Source organism: Lepisma saccharinum, chromosome 16, assembly GCF_977018435.1.
Source record: "Lepisma saccharinum chromosome 16, izLepSacc3.1, whole genome shotgun sequence".
NCBI classification, from domain to species: domain Eukaryota; kingdom Metazoa; phylum Arthropoda; class Insecta; order Zygentoma; family Lepismatidae; genus Lepisma; species Lepisma saccharinum.
In genome coordinates this window covers 48,900,205-48,916,303 of record NC_139244.1, presented here as the reverse complement: position 1 = coordinate 48,916,303, position 16,099 = coordinate 48,900,205, and the positions used below count along the sequence as shown (strand labels likewise).

General features: G+C 37.0%; 2 protein-coding genes across 2 annotated transcripts in view; both read right to left on the bottom strand.

The window, feature by feature from the left end:
• Positions 1–847: 847 nt before the first annotated feature.
• LOC146000578 (zinc finger MYM-type protein 1-like) lies at positions 848–2,338 on the bottom strand. The gene has a single exon (XM_083138329.1). The coding sequence runs from the start codon at positions 2,336–2,338 to the stop codon at positions 848–850; it is 1,491 nt and encodes a 496-aa protein (XP_082994455.1).
• Positions 2,339–6,036: 3,698 nt separating this feature from the next.
• The window catches only part of LOC146000475 (uncharacterized), a 137,281-nt gene continuing 127,218 nt past the window's right edge, over positions 6,037–16,099 (bottom strand). The window contains exon 4 of the mRNA XM_083138144.1: positions 6,037–15,167. Coding sequence (XP_082994270.1) covers positions 13,970–15,167 — 1,198 coding nt within the window. The 3' untranslated portion in view covers positions 6,037–13,969. The remainder of the gene's footprint in view (positions 15,168–16,099) is intronic.

Here is a 16,099-nt window from a genome sequence, read left to right as displayed (position 1 = left end):
GACAATCCTCCATACCACAACAAGTTACTGAAAAAAATCCCAACATCAAACAGCAGAAGGATGAATTGAAGTTGTTGCTATCATCTCACACTATTCCGCATGCAGAAGGTTTGCTGAAAGCCGAATTATATGAAATAATTAAAATAAACAAACATAAAATAAACATCTAGCAGCAGTGGCGGAGCGTGAGCTTTCCAACAGTGTAAGCCTAGCATGATGAAGGCTATTTCCCGTTGTGTTTATTTTGGGGCTGGCATATTGACCCCCCCCCCTTTCCAATTTCTTCAGTTCCCTAGAATTGTTCATAAAAGCCTAATTTTTGCACTAAATTTAACCTTACACCACTTAAAAACAAAGTGACACTACACCAGATTAAAAGTTATGGAAACATCCATGAGCATGGTGTTTTCATTGCTAGGCTGTGTTCTTCTACATTGAGAGGAATGGTTGGTTGATTTGGTGTTTTAAATCAACTTTATGCACATTAAGGCTAATCGGGATTGGACCTACAGTTTAAAGTGAGATCCAAACCACTATGTGCCTCCACCAGGTGTCGAATACATTGAGAGGAGAACTAATAATTACGTCAGTCTTATTCCTATCACTATGAGTAACCTAACAATAAAAAATACGCAAAGTTAGATAAAATATAGAACGAAAATAGTTCGATTCAGAACCTCTTATCTAAATGAATTTTAAAATAAACATACCTCTTACATGCTACTGTTCCATTACAACTTGTAGTTCAAATCCAGGCGGCGATTTTTTTCGGCAAAGATGTCAATCACAGCATCGTGGAAGGTAGGGCTCTTCTTTAAATCCTTCAAGAGTGTTCTCTCTATTGCCATCAGCGATAGCTTAGTAAGTCTCTCTCCTGGGTCTGTGTGCTGCGCAGGTAGGTGTGTATCCTCTTCAAGGCAGAGAATGTTCTTTCAACAGATGCACTAGTTGCAGGTATGGTTAAAATTAAGGCAGAAAGCTTTGTTGTTTCCGGAAGAGCATTGCACAAGTTTGTTGTAATTAAATATTTATGGAGGTCTAACACTGAAGGTTTCAAAAACTCCTGCGACGAATAAATAGCAGTAAGTTCCGTTTTCAAAATTAGAGGATCAAAATATCGTCCATATGATTTCAATAATGATTCGTAAGCATTTATTGGAAATTTCAGAGAATAATTTTGAAAATTATCAAAATCTAGCAAGGAGAGAAATTCTAGTTTCTGGATATCGGAGAATCTGTTGGCTAATTGGACTTTCATGGTGTCAATAATTTCATAGTAAAGTCTTCGATAAGAAGCTTTCCTCTCATTACTGATGAGAACAATTCTCTGTCTTTTGCTTGGCACTTTTAAGTGTTCTTCTCCCAACCTGGCACTGTCGCTTTCGGACCACACTTTTTCAAAGTCTTCCCTCTTAGTACTCAAGAAGCTTTGATACTCTTCTACCTTTCGAGTACAGTAGCCGATGTCATTCACTCTGGTTTGCAAAATTTCGAAAAGTATTTTAGCTGGTGGAAGAATAGCCGAAAATACAATTAGCATAAAATTGAAATCAAAATCATGGAGAGTAGCAAAATATCCACGAGAAGAGAGACACGTTTCTCCATCCCACTGCTCTTGGTTCTGCATCACTGATTCAAAGAAATTAATTAGATCTGTTTTCAACTGGGAAACAACTTCAACCAATCTCTCTGCGTAGAGCCATCGAGTAGGAGCAACTGATGGCAGACGTCTGCTTACCATTTTGTCCAGCGCTGCTTTCCTCTTTGAAGATTTAGAAAAGAATTCTGCAAAAGCCAACAAAGTTTCAAAAAATACTTTACATTCTTTGATGCCCTCCACAGATTGTTTGAGAACTAAGTTTAACTTGTGAGCATAGCAATGGACAAACAGCGCTGTCTTATACCTGTCTCTTATCAACTTTTGCAAACCATTGTGTTCTCCAGCCACGACAGCTGCTGCATCATAGGTTTGAGCGACTAATTTCTCACCACACTGGAAGTAATTTATTACACCAAAAACATGGTCTGTCAGGGCAGCAGCTGGGCGATCCCCACTGACATCCTTAAAACCTATGAACCGCTCCTCTACGTTACCATTTGAAGTTACATAACGTAGCACCGATGAAAGTTGGGATTTCTGAGAGGCGTCTACTGTTTCATCTTCGATGACAGACACAAATAATGCTTCTTTCACTTCAGTTTTTATTTTGTTCATCATCAAAGTTGCAATTGCGTCAATCAATTCATTTTGGATATCGTGAGAAGTGCCAGCAAAAACTGTAGATGATTCCAAATGATGATGTAGTTTTTCATCATAGCTTGCCCTATAATGAAGCATTTCTACGTAATTACCTCTATTGTTTGAATCTGAACCCTCCAAATGACCTCTGAAAGGGAGCTCTTGTTCCGCCAAAAAACAAGCAGTGTCGATTAAACAACCAACGATGTATCTATTTGCTTTGACTTTTTCGTTGTGTTTCTCTCGGTTTAATTTGAAGGCAAGGTTTAAACAATCTTCAATTCGCGTATTTCCAAATTTCAACAACGCTATCTTTGAATTTACATGTGCTACGGAGATCTCATGTCTTTTCTTTAATAAATGATAATTATTAGCGTCGCCGACACCTTTTGTTGTCCAAGCAGTTTTTTCTGTTGAAAAGAGAAGGCAGGGCCAACAGAAAAGTGCTGAATACTTTTTACAACCACATAACCAAGTATCAGCTTCGTACCATGAGTCACAAAACCGGTGCACTTTATTTTTTGTTTCCGTTACCATGCCTGCTAGAGGAGGAGTGGACCTTCTTTGCAGCAAAATCCTTGCTGGAAAACGGCATCTTTAAAAAGTTCTCCACCACACAATCACACTCGTTTTATTCCATAATGCACTTCGTATCACACCACAGTACAGGGACGACTGCACCACACCGCCCACTTTTCAATACATGGAATTCGCAAAAAAAAAAAAAAAAAAAAAACAACACGAGAATTTAACGATGCACACAACAATAAAGGGGAAACAAACCAAACCCCAAAGCAGTGATATTCCGGACTCAGAGTGAAATATCCCTTTTGGAAATAAATAAATTCCCTCTCTGGCCTTAAAATACCCTATAATTCGTAGAGAGAGAAAAAATAAATTCAAAAATAAAATATAAAATAAATGCTCACTAATTGTAGAAGTTTATATAGAAATTTCTATCAAAGGAGATGTAAGGGATTTCTAAGGGGAGTGTAAAAGAGAGACAGGACCATAAATAAGCTTTTCGTGCATTTTCGGAGTGTGTTTAAATTACGGACTATGTAATTAATGAATGATATTTCATTCACATTTGATATGATAATTTGCAAAACTGGTTCAATCTGAAGTTTTCATCAAACATTTAACTTAAAAAAACAACTTTTTGCACTATTTAGCTCAATTACTACAAGCAGAGTTCAAATTAAAAACAGAGATCTTAATATTTCCTATGTATATACTAATCCTACAAGCAAAAACAAGTGTTAACACATTAATGTATATATTATTATATTTTTTTCATTTTCTCGTTTTTTGCTCAGTTTAGGTGTTTCTCTTTTTCCCATTCCTGTTAGTTTCTTTGCTTCAAAATTCCCTTTTCCTGTAAAAAAAAAACCTCCTTGAAACACCACCGTCTCAAATTTCCTGTGCAACCACCTCTTCATACATAGTTGCCAGATGCTGCAGTTACGATAGAGGCTTAGAAAGTTGTCTGCTACTCTTTGACTGAGTGCACTGCATACAGTTCTTGAAGTGAGGAGGGGAGGTGGTGCGGTGGTTGCTAGCTTTCCAATCTTTCCTTCATGGGGATGTGCTTATTGGTCTTTGTCAAGTGTGGTCTTGAACAATGTGAGTTGCTAAAACGCCAGCAATATCAAGATCGCCTTACTACAGAATGCACATCTGGCCAGCTTCCACTGTTTCCTGGCTAAAACCCGACAACGCTGTGACTCTTTCCTCTTGCGGGGCGATCGGTGTCTCGCTGGCCCGTATTCACAGTTAGTCAGTGATGCCACTCAAGCATAATGGTGCTAAATCTCGCACAAGTTTAAGAAGTCGTTGGACAGTTGGAGATATAATAAAACAAGATGGCCGCTGTTCGTGGGGGTTGGGGGTTGAGTTTTCTCAATCTTTTCACGTTAACGTCGAACCCACCCCGTTGGTTGAACCATTCTAATTTATATTATACGGAAGAAATTCCATATTTTACTTAACTATAGTATGTAGCTAATTAATAATGCAATTTTAAAACTCTAAAATAGATGCATAAATTGAACTTGAAACTAGTCTTCGGAAAATAATAAATTATTGTTTTCTTTATAAATTAATATTAATAATATATAGAGCCTAGAACAATATAGTAGCATGTAGAATAATTTCAGACTATAAACGACACCATCGATGTTCGGAAAGGGTAAGGAGGGGAGGCCCCTCCTGAAAAATGAATGTCAACCATAAATTATATATTTCACACATATAATTTCATTTCAGTCACAGCAAATTATGTTAATTATTGTAAGGGCATTGCAGAAAAATATTAAACTTCAAATTGAATTAGTATCTTCTGAGGAGGCAACTCTATTAAGGGGGAAATATGCCTAGTTTACCCTCACCCCCTGGAAAAAATACTTTGCTTAATCCTCCCTGGTGAAAAGAAATACTGCCGACGTCCCTGAACAACATTTTTCTAAACCTAGGGTTCTGGCCCGCTCTTCTCCACACAGATAGGGTAGGCAGAGAGAAGGAGGGTAGGCACTGCTCGCTCGCGGTCAGCAATTTGTAAGGCAAAATTCAGAAGGCTTACAGCTTCCCACAGGCAGAAGGTGGGAGTTTTCCCATGTGCTGTGCCACCTTGTGCTGAAGTATTGCAATCTAACAAACAGGATCTTGAACACTGGTGTCGACCCGAGTTGAACTTTTAACTTGTTTACGAATTTTGCCACGTAATTACATACTAGATGTATTAAACTGTAAGCCCGGCTTACATGGCTTACATGTACGCTCCGCGCCTGTCTAGCAGTGCTAACATTAAATTGAAAATTGGTAGTTTGCACAGCGATCCTCACTGCTCGTACTCTTACTCATGCCATGGTTCCTTTCTTAGTAGTTGGCAACGCTGACTTAGCAGGGAGTGACGTCACTGTCAGGTTATTCCTTCCCGGCTGTAGTGTCACTAGTTTAAGTCGTGAGGGTGGTGACACTGTTGCTTTAACAGCAGCAAGGTGAACTGTGGGGGTGAAAGAAAGATTAGGGAAAGCATGCAGTTCACATATTTTCCGAGATTTCAGAAATCTTGGCACTAGTATATCAGTTTCCCTTGCTTTACTACAAGTATATTGTATTTTTGTCATTACATAACACTTTTGTAGCTTTTTAAGTTGTTAGTTTTTAAGTGAAAATGAAACTGGTTACTGAACTCGTGGAAAAGGTGATGGCCAGACAATCATAAAAATAAGCATTGTTAACTTTGAAGGAGGGAAATAATGTATCATATGGCAATAATATACATAAATGTAAGGTAAAAGGTAAATGAACACCTGTGCATGTGCACACATGATATGAAGGTATATGGGGTGATGTGGAAGTAGAACTCCACATATTCTTGATTTCAGCCATAGTTGGGATGATGTGATCAGCATCATGCCCAGCCACCTTTACCCCCCAGGTACCCATTGATACGAGGCTGGATGGGCTTCAGAGCTGCGCAGAAACAGGGAAATGACTGGAAAAATTCTTGGTTCAGATCACGTGCTCCGGGATTCGAACCTGGGTCTTACACGTGGTAGACAGATACTATTCCAACTAATAATTGTCTACTCAACATCAATTCAACCCCAAAGGAAAGATGCACATGAGTGCTACTGTGATCAGTCTGCTGCTAGTTTTGCATAGGATATCATTTATTTACAATGGATGAAAATGACAGTGAATTCTTCATTCATGAGAACAGTAAAATAACAGCAAGAAGTAGTAAACCAAAACACATAATCAGTGAAAAATCATATTTTATTGGAATGCAACATTAACTCACTCTTGGTACAACAAAAACCACAATTACACTAGTTTACAAAAATCACTTCAACCATGTGTTCTAATACAATATTCGTTCTTACAATAACATGCACACAAAAAATCTTACGAAGTGGATACATAAAATATTTCAGTGTTGCAAATGTAGGTGCAGGCAGAAGAAAATGACTTGTTAGGGATTTACTGATTTATCCTGAAAAAGAATCTTGTATTGATTCTTACTATTATATATGTTGTCTACATAAATTATAGGAAATTTATGGAATCTTTAAGGATTCTTTAACAACAGAATTTCCCCCAAGTACAAATTTCTTAGTTTCCATATTTATCAATGACTATATTATTTTTATCTTTCAGTTGAATGTACTTCTAAAGTAAAAGTGGATAATGTACTAACTTGAAATGAAATATGTGAAACACACAAATCCCTAAACTGTAAACAATGCTTATTAATCTTATGAAGTTTCTCATCTAATTAATAAAACAAAACAAGTAAAATTTAAGGACAAAGGGTGCATTTTTGTTCACAAAGGCAAAGATACAAACAACAGAAGCCTGAATTTTACATGTGTACCTACTATTACATTTTTTTTAAATTACACTGAAGACATACTACTTAATACAACTTTATGAAGCACATGAATAGGAAAAACAAAACTTGTAGAAGTAGCTGTTATCAAACACAACACGACATTGGTCTAATTGGTGGAAAGAGTGAGCATTTTCTTTCTTCATAAAAAATACATATATTTCTAAATCTATAAAAAAAAACCATAACAAATATGGAATATCATAACATCAAAGGGATGGTTTCCAGGCAAATACTATATTTTATCAGATATCAGATGATAACCTAAAAATGGGAGTTATTAGTTGCATTAAAAACTTCTATATATAAATCTATATTGTTTAAATCATCAACCAAATACCTTATAAATCCACAGTTTCATTAGGATATTTTCAAAGCATGGTGAACACACTACCAGATTTATCCCTGCTGGAAATTTCTACTGTTTTCAGTAGACAGAATCTATTGTTCTCCATTGTACTCTACTGTAGTTCTCGGAAATGTACTGAAACTCAATGGTTTCCTACTGGACACCTTCAGTAGGCCTAATGTGCATGTAGGAACTACAAGTGAAATCTTCTCTTCAGTATTACATGTAATATTGTATGTAATGTGTCTAGCTTAACATGTTGGCTGTAAATATAACTTCTCATTTCTCCTGGCTAATAATTTGTTTTTCAATATATTTGAAAAACTAAACACAGTAGATCTTTCAAAACACCTATTGATCTACTGAAAACAGTACAAGTGAAAATAATGTAGTGTGTTTAGCTTAAGATGGTGGCTGTAAATATTACATTTCATTCTTCCTTACTAACAATTTTTATTTATATCTGTTTGAAAATCTGAAAACAGTAGATGTTTCAAAACACCTATTATTCTACTGAAAACAGTATGCAGAATTTTCAGCAGGTATTACACATACAGTAGGAAATCATAAATTGAAAAGCTCGTTATCCAATATCACACTTTCAGTCTTTCTACACACACGCGCGAGCTTATAAAGGGTGGGCCATATTGATGGGACACATTTCAAATGCATATGTGGAGCATGTAGGAAGCATCATTTATTACCAAATATATGGAAAGGTGGTGTTCATCTCAGGGATGTAATCTTCAAACACTGAACACAATGCAAGACTCCCATCCTTTGGCAGTGTTTTCCATATATTTGGTAATAAATGTTGCTTCCTACATTCTCCACATATGCATTTGAAATGTGTCCCATCAATATGGCCCACCCTGTATATATATATATATACAGGGTCATCCGTTTGGATGTCAGAAAAGTATAACGCTGTAGCTTTTATGTTAATGTATATGTATCGAAGCAATTTGCAGTAATGTACATGGCAAAGATGGGAGTTTGCAACAATGACTTCCGCGAGACAACGCAGCAGTAGTTCATAGTGCAATCAGCAGATGGCATGTATAGAGGCGGTACGCGCGCACTCAGTGTTCAGTGTTGATACAGAGTGGAGTGAAGATGGTCGTTACACCACAACAATTTGCTCAGTGTGTCGTGTGGTATGCCAAATTTTCGAGTGTGGCATAAACTCCCAACTCTCCTACACATGTCTGTACCGTTTACAACCAATAAATGTTCATAGTTTCTAGTTAATAGCGTTTTACTTTTCTGACATCCCAAACGGATGACCCTGTATATTCAGAGAATTCAATGGAAAATGCATCAAATTAAACTATTAAAATATAACTACAGTACTTGGAATCTTTTCTTGCTTGAATATACAGAGCATTCCCTGACATTCGCTACGAGACTCTGCGGCAAGTGGCCCGGTGTCAGCACTAGTCTTTCCCGGTGAATGGGGTCCACGGAAGTCGCACACTACAGTCTATTTTTTTTTCGCTCTCCCTGCCTTCGCTCTCTTTCCCTTTCTGTTGACATTGCAGACTGACACCAGTATAATCATCCCTCGGAAGTTGTGTTGTGTCGTGTCCGTGTGTTAAAGATAGTGGCATAATATGGCACCACAAAAGTTTACATTACAACAAAGGATTTATCTTGTCGAGTGTTACTTCGGAAAGAGGAATTATGGAGAAGTGCGACGATGTTTTGCAATAAAATTTACTGGTGTTCCCGTTCCACATAGGACCACTATATTAAACCTCATAAAGGTATAGAGTAACAGGGTCAGTTCTGAATAAAAGTGGAAAGAAAAATGGGGAAATCTAAAAAAATAAAGTATACAAAGACAATCTGCACACCATCCGTGAGTTAAAAGAGAGTATTGTACGAGAAATAGGGAGAATTACAGTAGACGAACTTGCACGTGTAAATGCCAATTTTCTTCGGAGATGCCAGGAATGTGTTGCAGCAGAGGGACATCATTCTCAACACCTTCTGCAGTCAAGGTTAGTACACAATATGAAAAGTGTAATTTTAATAGCCGAATCTAGCGACTGTCGCGGACTGTGTTCATCGGGAAAGACAAGCGCTGATGCTGGGCTGCTTGCCGCCGAGTCTCGTAGCGAATGTCAGGGAATGCTCTGTATATTGTTACCCTGTTTCATTGTCTATATATACACATAAAAAGTAAAAACTATCAATGGATTCCAATGCAACAAATAAATAATAATTTCACAACACAACAATATTATATAGAGAATTAATTTTTATATACTGTATTTATTACCTATCTCTACAATACATTATGTAGAAAATATGATTTAGGAAGTGTTTCTGTTTCCAAACTGTCAAAGCAAATAAGCACCAGCTGCCAGCACATTTAAATAATCCTTATAAATATGAATACTCACACATGAAAGATCTATCTGAACACAAATGCTTCATTGATAACAATTAGTGGGAAAATGAAGCAAAATTTCTTTTAAGGTTTGAAATAATATTTCAGTATATACTAATACACATTTTCAACTGTGCAATAGAAAAAGGAAATACAAGAATTTAAGAAAATACTTGATCCTTCAAGAGGCATGCTCAATTTCTTAGTTATGTTACTAAATGTGTGTGATACAAATGCTCACACTGTTTAGTAAGTGCTTAGGGTAAATTTTCCTTTATGAATGTCCATGTTAACATGTTGAAATGCTCTGATGCTTTCTTATTTAATATCTCGTTTATATTGCATATTAATCAGTACACTATCACTATCAGCCATGTGAACATATCATCATACAGATAAAGTGTTGTTAATTTTACCGATCCAATAGTCTATAAATAGCCTATAATTAAGTATACAATTTAGCCATTTCATACTTGTTATTATGTATGTAAAAGTATAATTTATGTGCCAAATTTTTAAAATTTAAATTTCTAAATGCACAATTGGTTTTTGCAAAGCAAATTATCTGGATGAATACATTAAATTTGGATATGAATTAATTTTACACCAGCATCATTAATTTTATATTGGTACCTTATTGCTAGTTTTTCAATTCTTGTATCAGTACAATATGTAACAGAAAGATGAATTAATCTGTTAGAAGAAATATGAGTGTACCTGTGGACATGTACTGTAAATGAGCCCACATGCTGGTATCTACAAACACAACAATATTCCAATCCCACTAGTTTGCAACACTGCCACAATTAAGACCACAGAATTCAATAAAAAAATCAGACTTCCATCTCTAGAAATGCAGAATTGGCAGAAATTAATGCATGACTGCCAGTGTGCCAAATAAAGGGTTGAATGATGACAGCCAACAAGTTTTTACGTTACTTAGGTGTTCAGTTTACAATGACCCCACATGCAATGCTTACTAAAGAGTGTCTCAGAAATATTTTCGTTTTTGAATCTGCCCTCTGGGGCAATTCGCACATTATGGAGACAGATTGCAAATGCTTGGCAATATTGTTAATACTTAGTTGCCATGGAGAGCTTTACGGGACAGCAACGTGCTTTTTGTGTTAGTGTGTTTTATAAAAATAATGATTCTTATGTTGTTGTGCGTCGTTTGTAACAGCAGGAATGAGAGACGTCCCAAGTGCAAATTTAATTAAATATTGGGTGAGAAAGTTTGAAAATACTGGAAGCACTAGAACGAGTTAACCGCCGGGACGTCCAAGGTCATCAAGATCGAACAGAATTGAAGCAAAGAATTACAGATGAAATCAATGCTATTTATTCCTTGTGTAATGCTTCGGCGAGTGATCGAAAACTTTAGTTCAAGACTAATTGAATGTGAAAACATGAACGGTCACCATTTCTTCAATACTCTTTTCCGCAAATGAAAATTTAATGTTTAAGCTTTCTTTTGGTAATAAATTTATCTTTATACAAAAAAATTAAGTATTTATTTTTATAGTTTTAAAAACGAAAATATTTCTGAGACACCCCTTATTTTAAATTCAAACATTTTGGTTTACAGCAAAATATGAGATTCTTGAATAAAATACAAAGTAATTTGTAATTTACACATCACCAAACTTTCAGGTAACTAATAATGAAGAGATTGGGATTGACTGTTTGTTTGAGTTTTGGTTTTTTAAGGCCGCTTTATGCACAGGAAGGCTAATCGGGGCTGGACCTACAGATTTTTGAAGTGGGATCCGAACCACTTGTGTTTCCACCAGGTATCGAACCTGGGACCTCTTGATTATAAGGTGACAACATTACCACTACACCATTGGGGAGGCCCATGAACGATTCTCTGGACTTTCAAGAGGTAATATCAATTTCACTTTCAGACATTAAAAATGAGAGCAGTATTAGCTCTCGAAACTCACATATTGATAATGTGACAGGAACTTCTTTATCACATTTGGAGATGTGCTAATTTTTAAGAAACGAGAAAGTAGATAGATAGAGACAGATAGGGGTGGGATGGAGGGAGAATCTGTAGATTAGCAAAAGGAACCCAACAAGACACTGATGTAGCTTTTAGCTACAATGTATGAAATGGCTGATCTATGATCATATGACATATTCAAGTAAACTCACATCCTGTTTATTGAATGTAATGTTACATGCTGCTTGCATGTTACAGTTAAAGCCCCAGTTGAGCTAAAACTAGTTTAATTGAAAGCTTGGTGGTGAAATGCTTACACTGAAATCTGGCTTTTACTAGTGATAAGGTAATGTTAATTTCGTCATGCATGTAGCACTGTGCCATGAAGGCACATTTAAAGGATGGGGACACATTTTCATACTTGGCCAATTTTTAGATGAAGTGATCAGCACCATGCTCAGGTTGCCTTTACATTCCAGGGTTTCCCCCAGGTACTCATTGATTCCTCCAGGTGAGCCCTGGAGCCGCTTTATGCAGGGACAAGGCTGGAAAAATTCTGACCTTAGATCACCCACCCTGGAAATCAAACCCAGGTCTCCCATGTAGCAGTCAGATGCCCAACCAACTAGAACACTGTGGCTCTAGGCTATTAATAGTGAGAACTGGTATTGTCAGATACAATTGGGTAAAATTAATTCTGACTAGTCAGAAGCATAATTAAATCAAACTTTACTAATCAGAAGTATAATTAAGTAAAACTTCAGTCAATGCTAGTTGCAATTATTATTTTTTGTCTAAATATTATAAAAGTCCCGCACCGTAGCTGTGCAGTCTAAGGCATCATGCATCAGGAAAGTGTAACAAACTTTTCTCCTGAGATTTCTTCCTGTGTATGGGACCGGTGGCCATACACCATTAGTTATGCCTAGGGACATGCATATTTCATTTTTGACACAAACACAAAATGTGAAATAACATGCTGTAATGTTCAGTTTTCATGTTTTGGAAAGATACGAGCTGCATTTGCCTACCATATTTCGTCACAAAATTATGCAAAACGAACTGCAAAATGCAAAATAAAATCTTAAACATGAAATTTAGACTTAATTTACCAACACACTTTCTGAAGTCTGAATTATCCTGCAAGAAATGCAACTCATGTAAAATTTATTAATTCTGCTGTAAATATTTTGGAAGCAAAGATTGACTCCTTAACATAGAAATAAACTTATTATTCTGATAATGATTGATTTATTGTTTTAAGTCCATTTTATGCACAGAAAGGCTAATTGGGACTGGACCTAAAGCTTAAAGTGGAATTCGAACCACTATGTGCCTCCACCGGGACCCCTACATTACAAGGCAATGACGTTACCACTGTGCCATCAGGGAGGCCCTTATTACTTTGATAACTACAAAAATGTGCTAATAAGGAAAATGTTCATTTTGCATAATATATGTAATTTTTTAAAATCAAATTTATGGTTATATTCACCATTTTAAGTCCCGTCATGTGGTCTAAAGTGTCATGCTTTGGGCTCCAGTTACTCAGGTTCAAATTTCTTGTGGGGAGCGTAACAACTTTTCTCCTGAGATTTAAGGCTGTGTATGGGACCCGTGGCCACCCACCATCGTGAGAAAATTGCGGAGTTACGAAAGAGTAGCATAACCCAGTCATGAAAACCTCCAAACAGCGACTGACTGACCACATGCTGCCCTGTAACTGGTTGGTTGATCTTTCACCTCTGGGAGTGAGGTCAGCAGTCAGTATGTGGGCTCTGTTCGTCAGGGGCTGTTGTGCAAATGGTTTATTTATTCACCATTTTTACACCGAAATGTTATTTTACATACTGCTTTTGATTTCAAAATGTGCCAAATTTTTGTACCGAAATCTTAATCTTTTATTCACCATAAATATGTGCCAATATCAATAAGGCACAAGAAGATGCTGATTTTAAAATTTAAGTCATACCTTTCTTATATGCTATTTCCTCTCAACATGCAACAGAGTGTGTCAAAACCATTTTGTTTTTGATAACAATTTTTCACCGCTCTCCTAAATTATTATTTAGCATAGATTTGTGTTCCTAGTTATCCTTTATCACAATGAAGTTAATTCAATGAAGGTCGCTTGAAATTGGATTGAATTCAGCTCAATTATACATCTACACTCTGTGAGGCAAATATTTCTATCTATATTTCTGTGTGAACAATAACATGCCCATAAGAAAATTGAGGGAGGTTAATGGATTCCTTTTTGAGTAGCCAGTTCTACATTTTACAATACGTTAATGATTCTTATATTCTTTTTTTAAAGGAAATCTGGGCTGAAGGAGGAGGGCATGTCACTGTGTGTGTATGTGTGTGCATGCACATATACACACAATTATGAAGTTAATTAGATAACACATGTGCTGATATGTACAAAAACAAAAAACAAGGATAGTGTCATATGAGCAACATAAATGAAGGAAGAAACACAAATTATGTGTCTATTTTTAGTATTTCAAGTTAAAAAAAGCAGAAGAGGAAGAAAATATAATCATGTATGTGAAACTGGATGGTTCCAACTGTATATAAGTATGACAGAGTAGCAACTTTCTGTACACAAAGCTTTCGTCAGAAGTGAAGGATATGTAAATTTATATATATATCTCATAATCCTCAGAAATATCACACATTGTGTCTTGTACATCTACAAAATTAATATCTGGAAGTGTCAACTGACCAGGATGCTGTTTTTGTATGTGTATATGTAAGTTCCTTCTTTGTGCGAAAGCCTTATTACATATTTTACATGTGTTCTCACCTGCGTGAAGAGCCTGGTGTTCTCTGTAAGATGTTTCAGATTTGAAACTTTTGACACATAATTTACAAGCAAGTCCACTCTCACTGTGACAACGGGCCATGTGGTTTGTGAGATATCGGTGTACTTTAAAACCCCTCCCACACACTTCACACTTGAAAGGTGTCTCGGTGTTGTGAGTCAACTCATGCGCTCTAAATTTGTATCCATCTGGGAAGGTCTTGCCACATACATCACATATTTTAAACAATTTAACCCCTTTAGATGCCGGATTAAGTGCCTTGGTACTGGAAGTTGTAGCATTGTTTATATTCTGTGGATTTAGTTCAGCCATTATCCTTGGAGAGTTGGAACTTTGGTTGTCCCTTATAAGTATATTTGGTGCGTAGCTGGAACTACCAGGTTGCTGGGTAATAGGGCCAACATCCATTATATCTGGAGATACTTCCAAAACTTCTGGAGAACTGCATGCACTACGATCTAGGTTGACATCAGGGTATTCGTCAACTTGGGTGTTGACTTGCTGCAACGGGTCCGCCAATAGGAAGTGTGTAGTGGCATCCTGTTCAGCTGGCAAGTCTGAACTGTCTAACGAGTTCACAGTACTTGTGGGTATAGGTGGAAATGCAGCATTTTGGTAACTGTTACTCTCGCTGTTCACTGCAGCAAAATGAGATGGTGTGGTTTGCATCATACTTTGAGAGGAGCCACTCGACTGCACATTACCTGCACTTGTGCTCAGGGAATGGCCTTGCATTTCTGATGCCCGCACACTGAAAGTCTGGGTAACAGACTGATTGTCAGCTTGGTTAAGGGATGTAAATGTCTGGACATAAACAGGTTTGGCGTAAGTGACTGGTTGGACAGGAGTCATGACCACATTTAGAGGGTCTGCTGCAGCATTGCGCACCACACTATTACCTGTACCTGCTTTGTAATGCTCCACCATAGACACAGGGACACCAGCAAATGGTAAATTGTTGCTGTTTTGAACGACTTTGAATACCCTCACTTTCTGAGGGTTGCCTCCAGTTCTGAAATGAAAACAAAAAATACATTAACACAAATATGTCCTTATTATTAAATGAACAACCAATGCTAAAATAATACTGCATTTTTGTAATGCTAGTTGCTACCCAAAATGCATGGAGCATGATGGTTTCTAATAATCCAGTTGAAAACACAGAACAAATGACATATGCCATGTTCTCTTTAATCATCTAATCAAAATATTACAGGTCATAGTTACAAACTGGCTTCAACATTTTTAGCAAGTTTCTTTTAGCTTGTTTCATGTTAAAAATGTCACTGATGAAATGTCAAGGATAAAAAAAGGTGAAAGGTTATGGTTGAATTGCATGTAGATATTTTCTGTGCAGAAAGTTTTAATTCAATAGCTGTAAAGAAAGATGATCATGCCTGGGAACCCTATTACATGATCATATTTTACATGTCAATCTAGCCGGACCCTGTGGTTAGCATATCGTGTTGCTACGCCAAGGGTCCCGGGTTCGAATCCCGCTCGGGCTTGGTTGTTTGTGAATGTCCATTCATCAATTTCATCACTCATCCACCTCTTCGGAAATTAGCCAAGAGGCACAAAACGTGAAGTAAAATGAACTAAATCAATCAATCAATCAATCAAACATGTCAATCTACCGTGCGTCCATTTCGATCTGCAGCCGAGAGATCGGGAGAAGCGTGGCGGGCGGCACTGACGGAGATGCCGACATTTGCGGCCTGAAATGCCCGCTTATTTTTATGGACATATGCAGACATTTATATAAATATTGCAAAACGAGCACTAACCTGTGTTATAAGAGTATGGTTTTAATTTTAGTAGCTTAGTGACTGTATGTGCCGATGATTTTGACACGCCCACCTCTTGTGAAACACGGCGTAGAGGTTTGTTTGGAGAACGTTCTAACGCTGCACCAATATCATCGAGTTTTGCTTCGGTTAGAAT

Coding starts and splice junctions, on each gene's coding strand:
- LOC146000578 (XM_083138329.1), bottom strand. CDS start 2,338: ATGCTTCATTATAGGGCAAGCTATGATGAAAAACTACATCATCATTTG.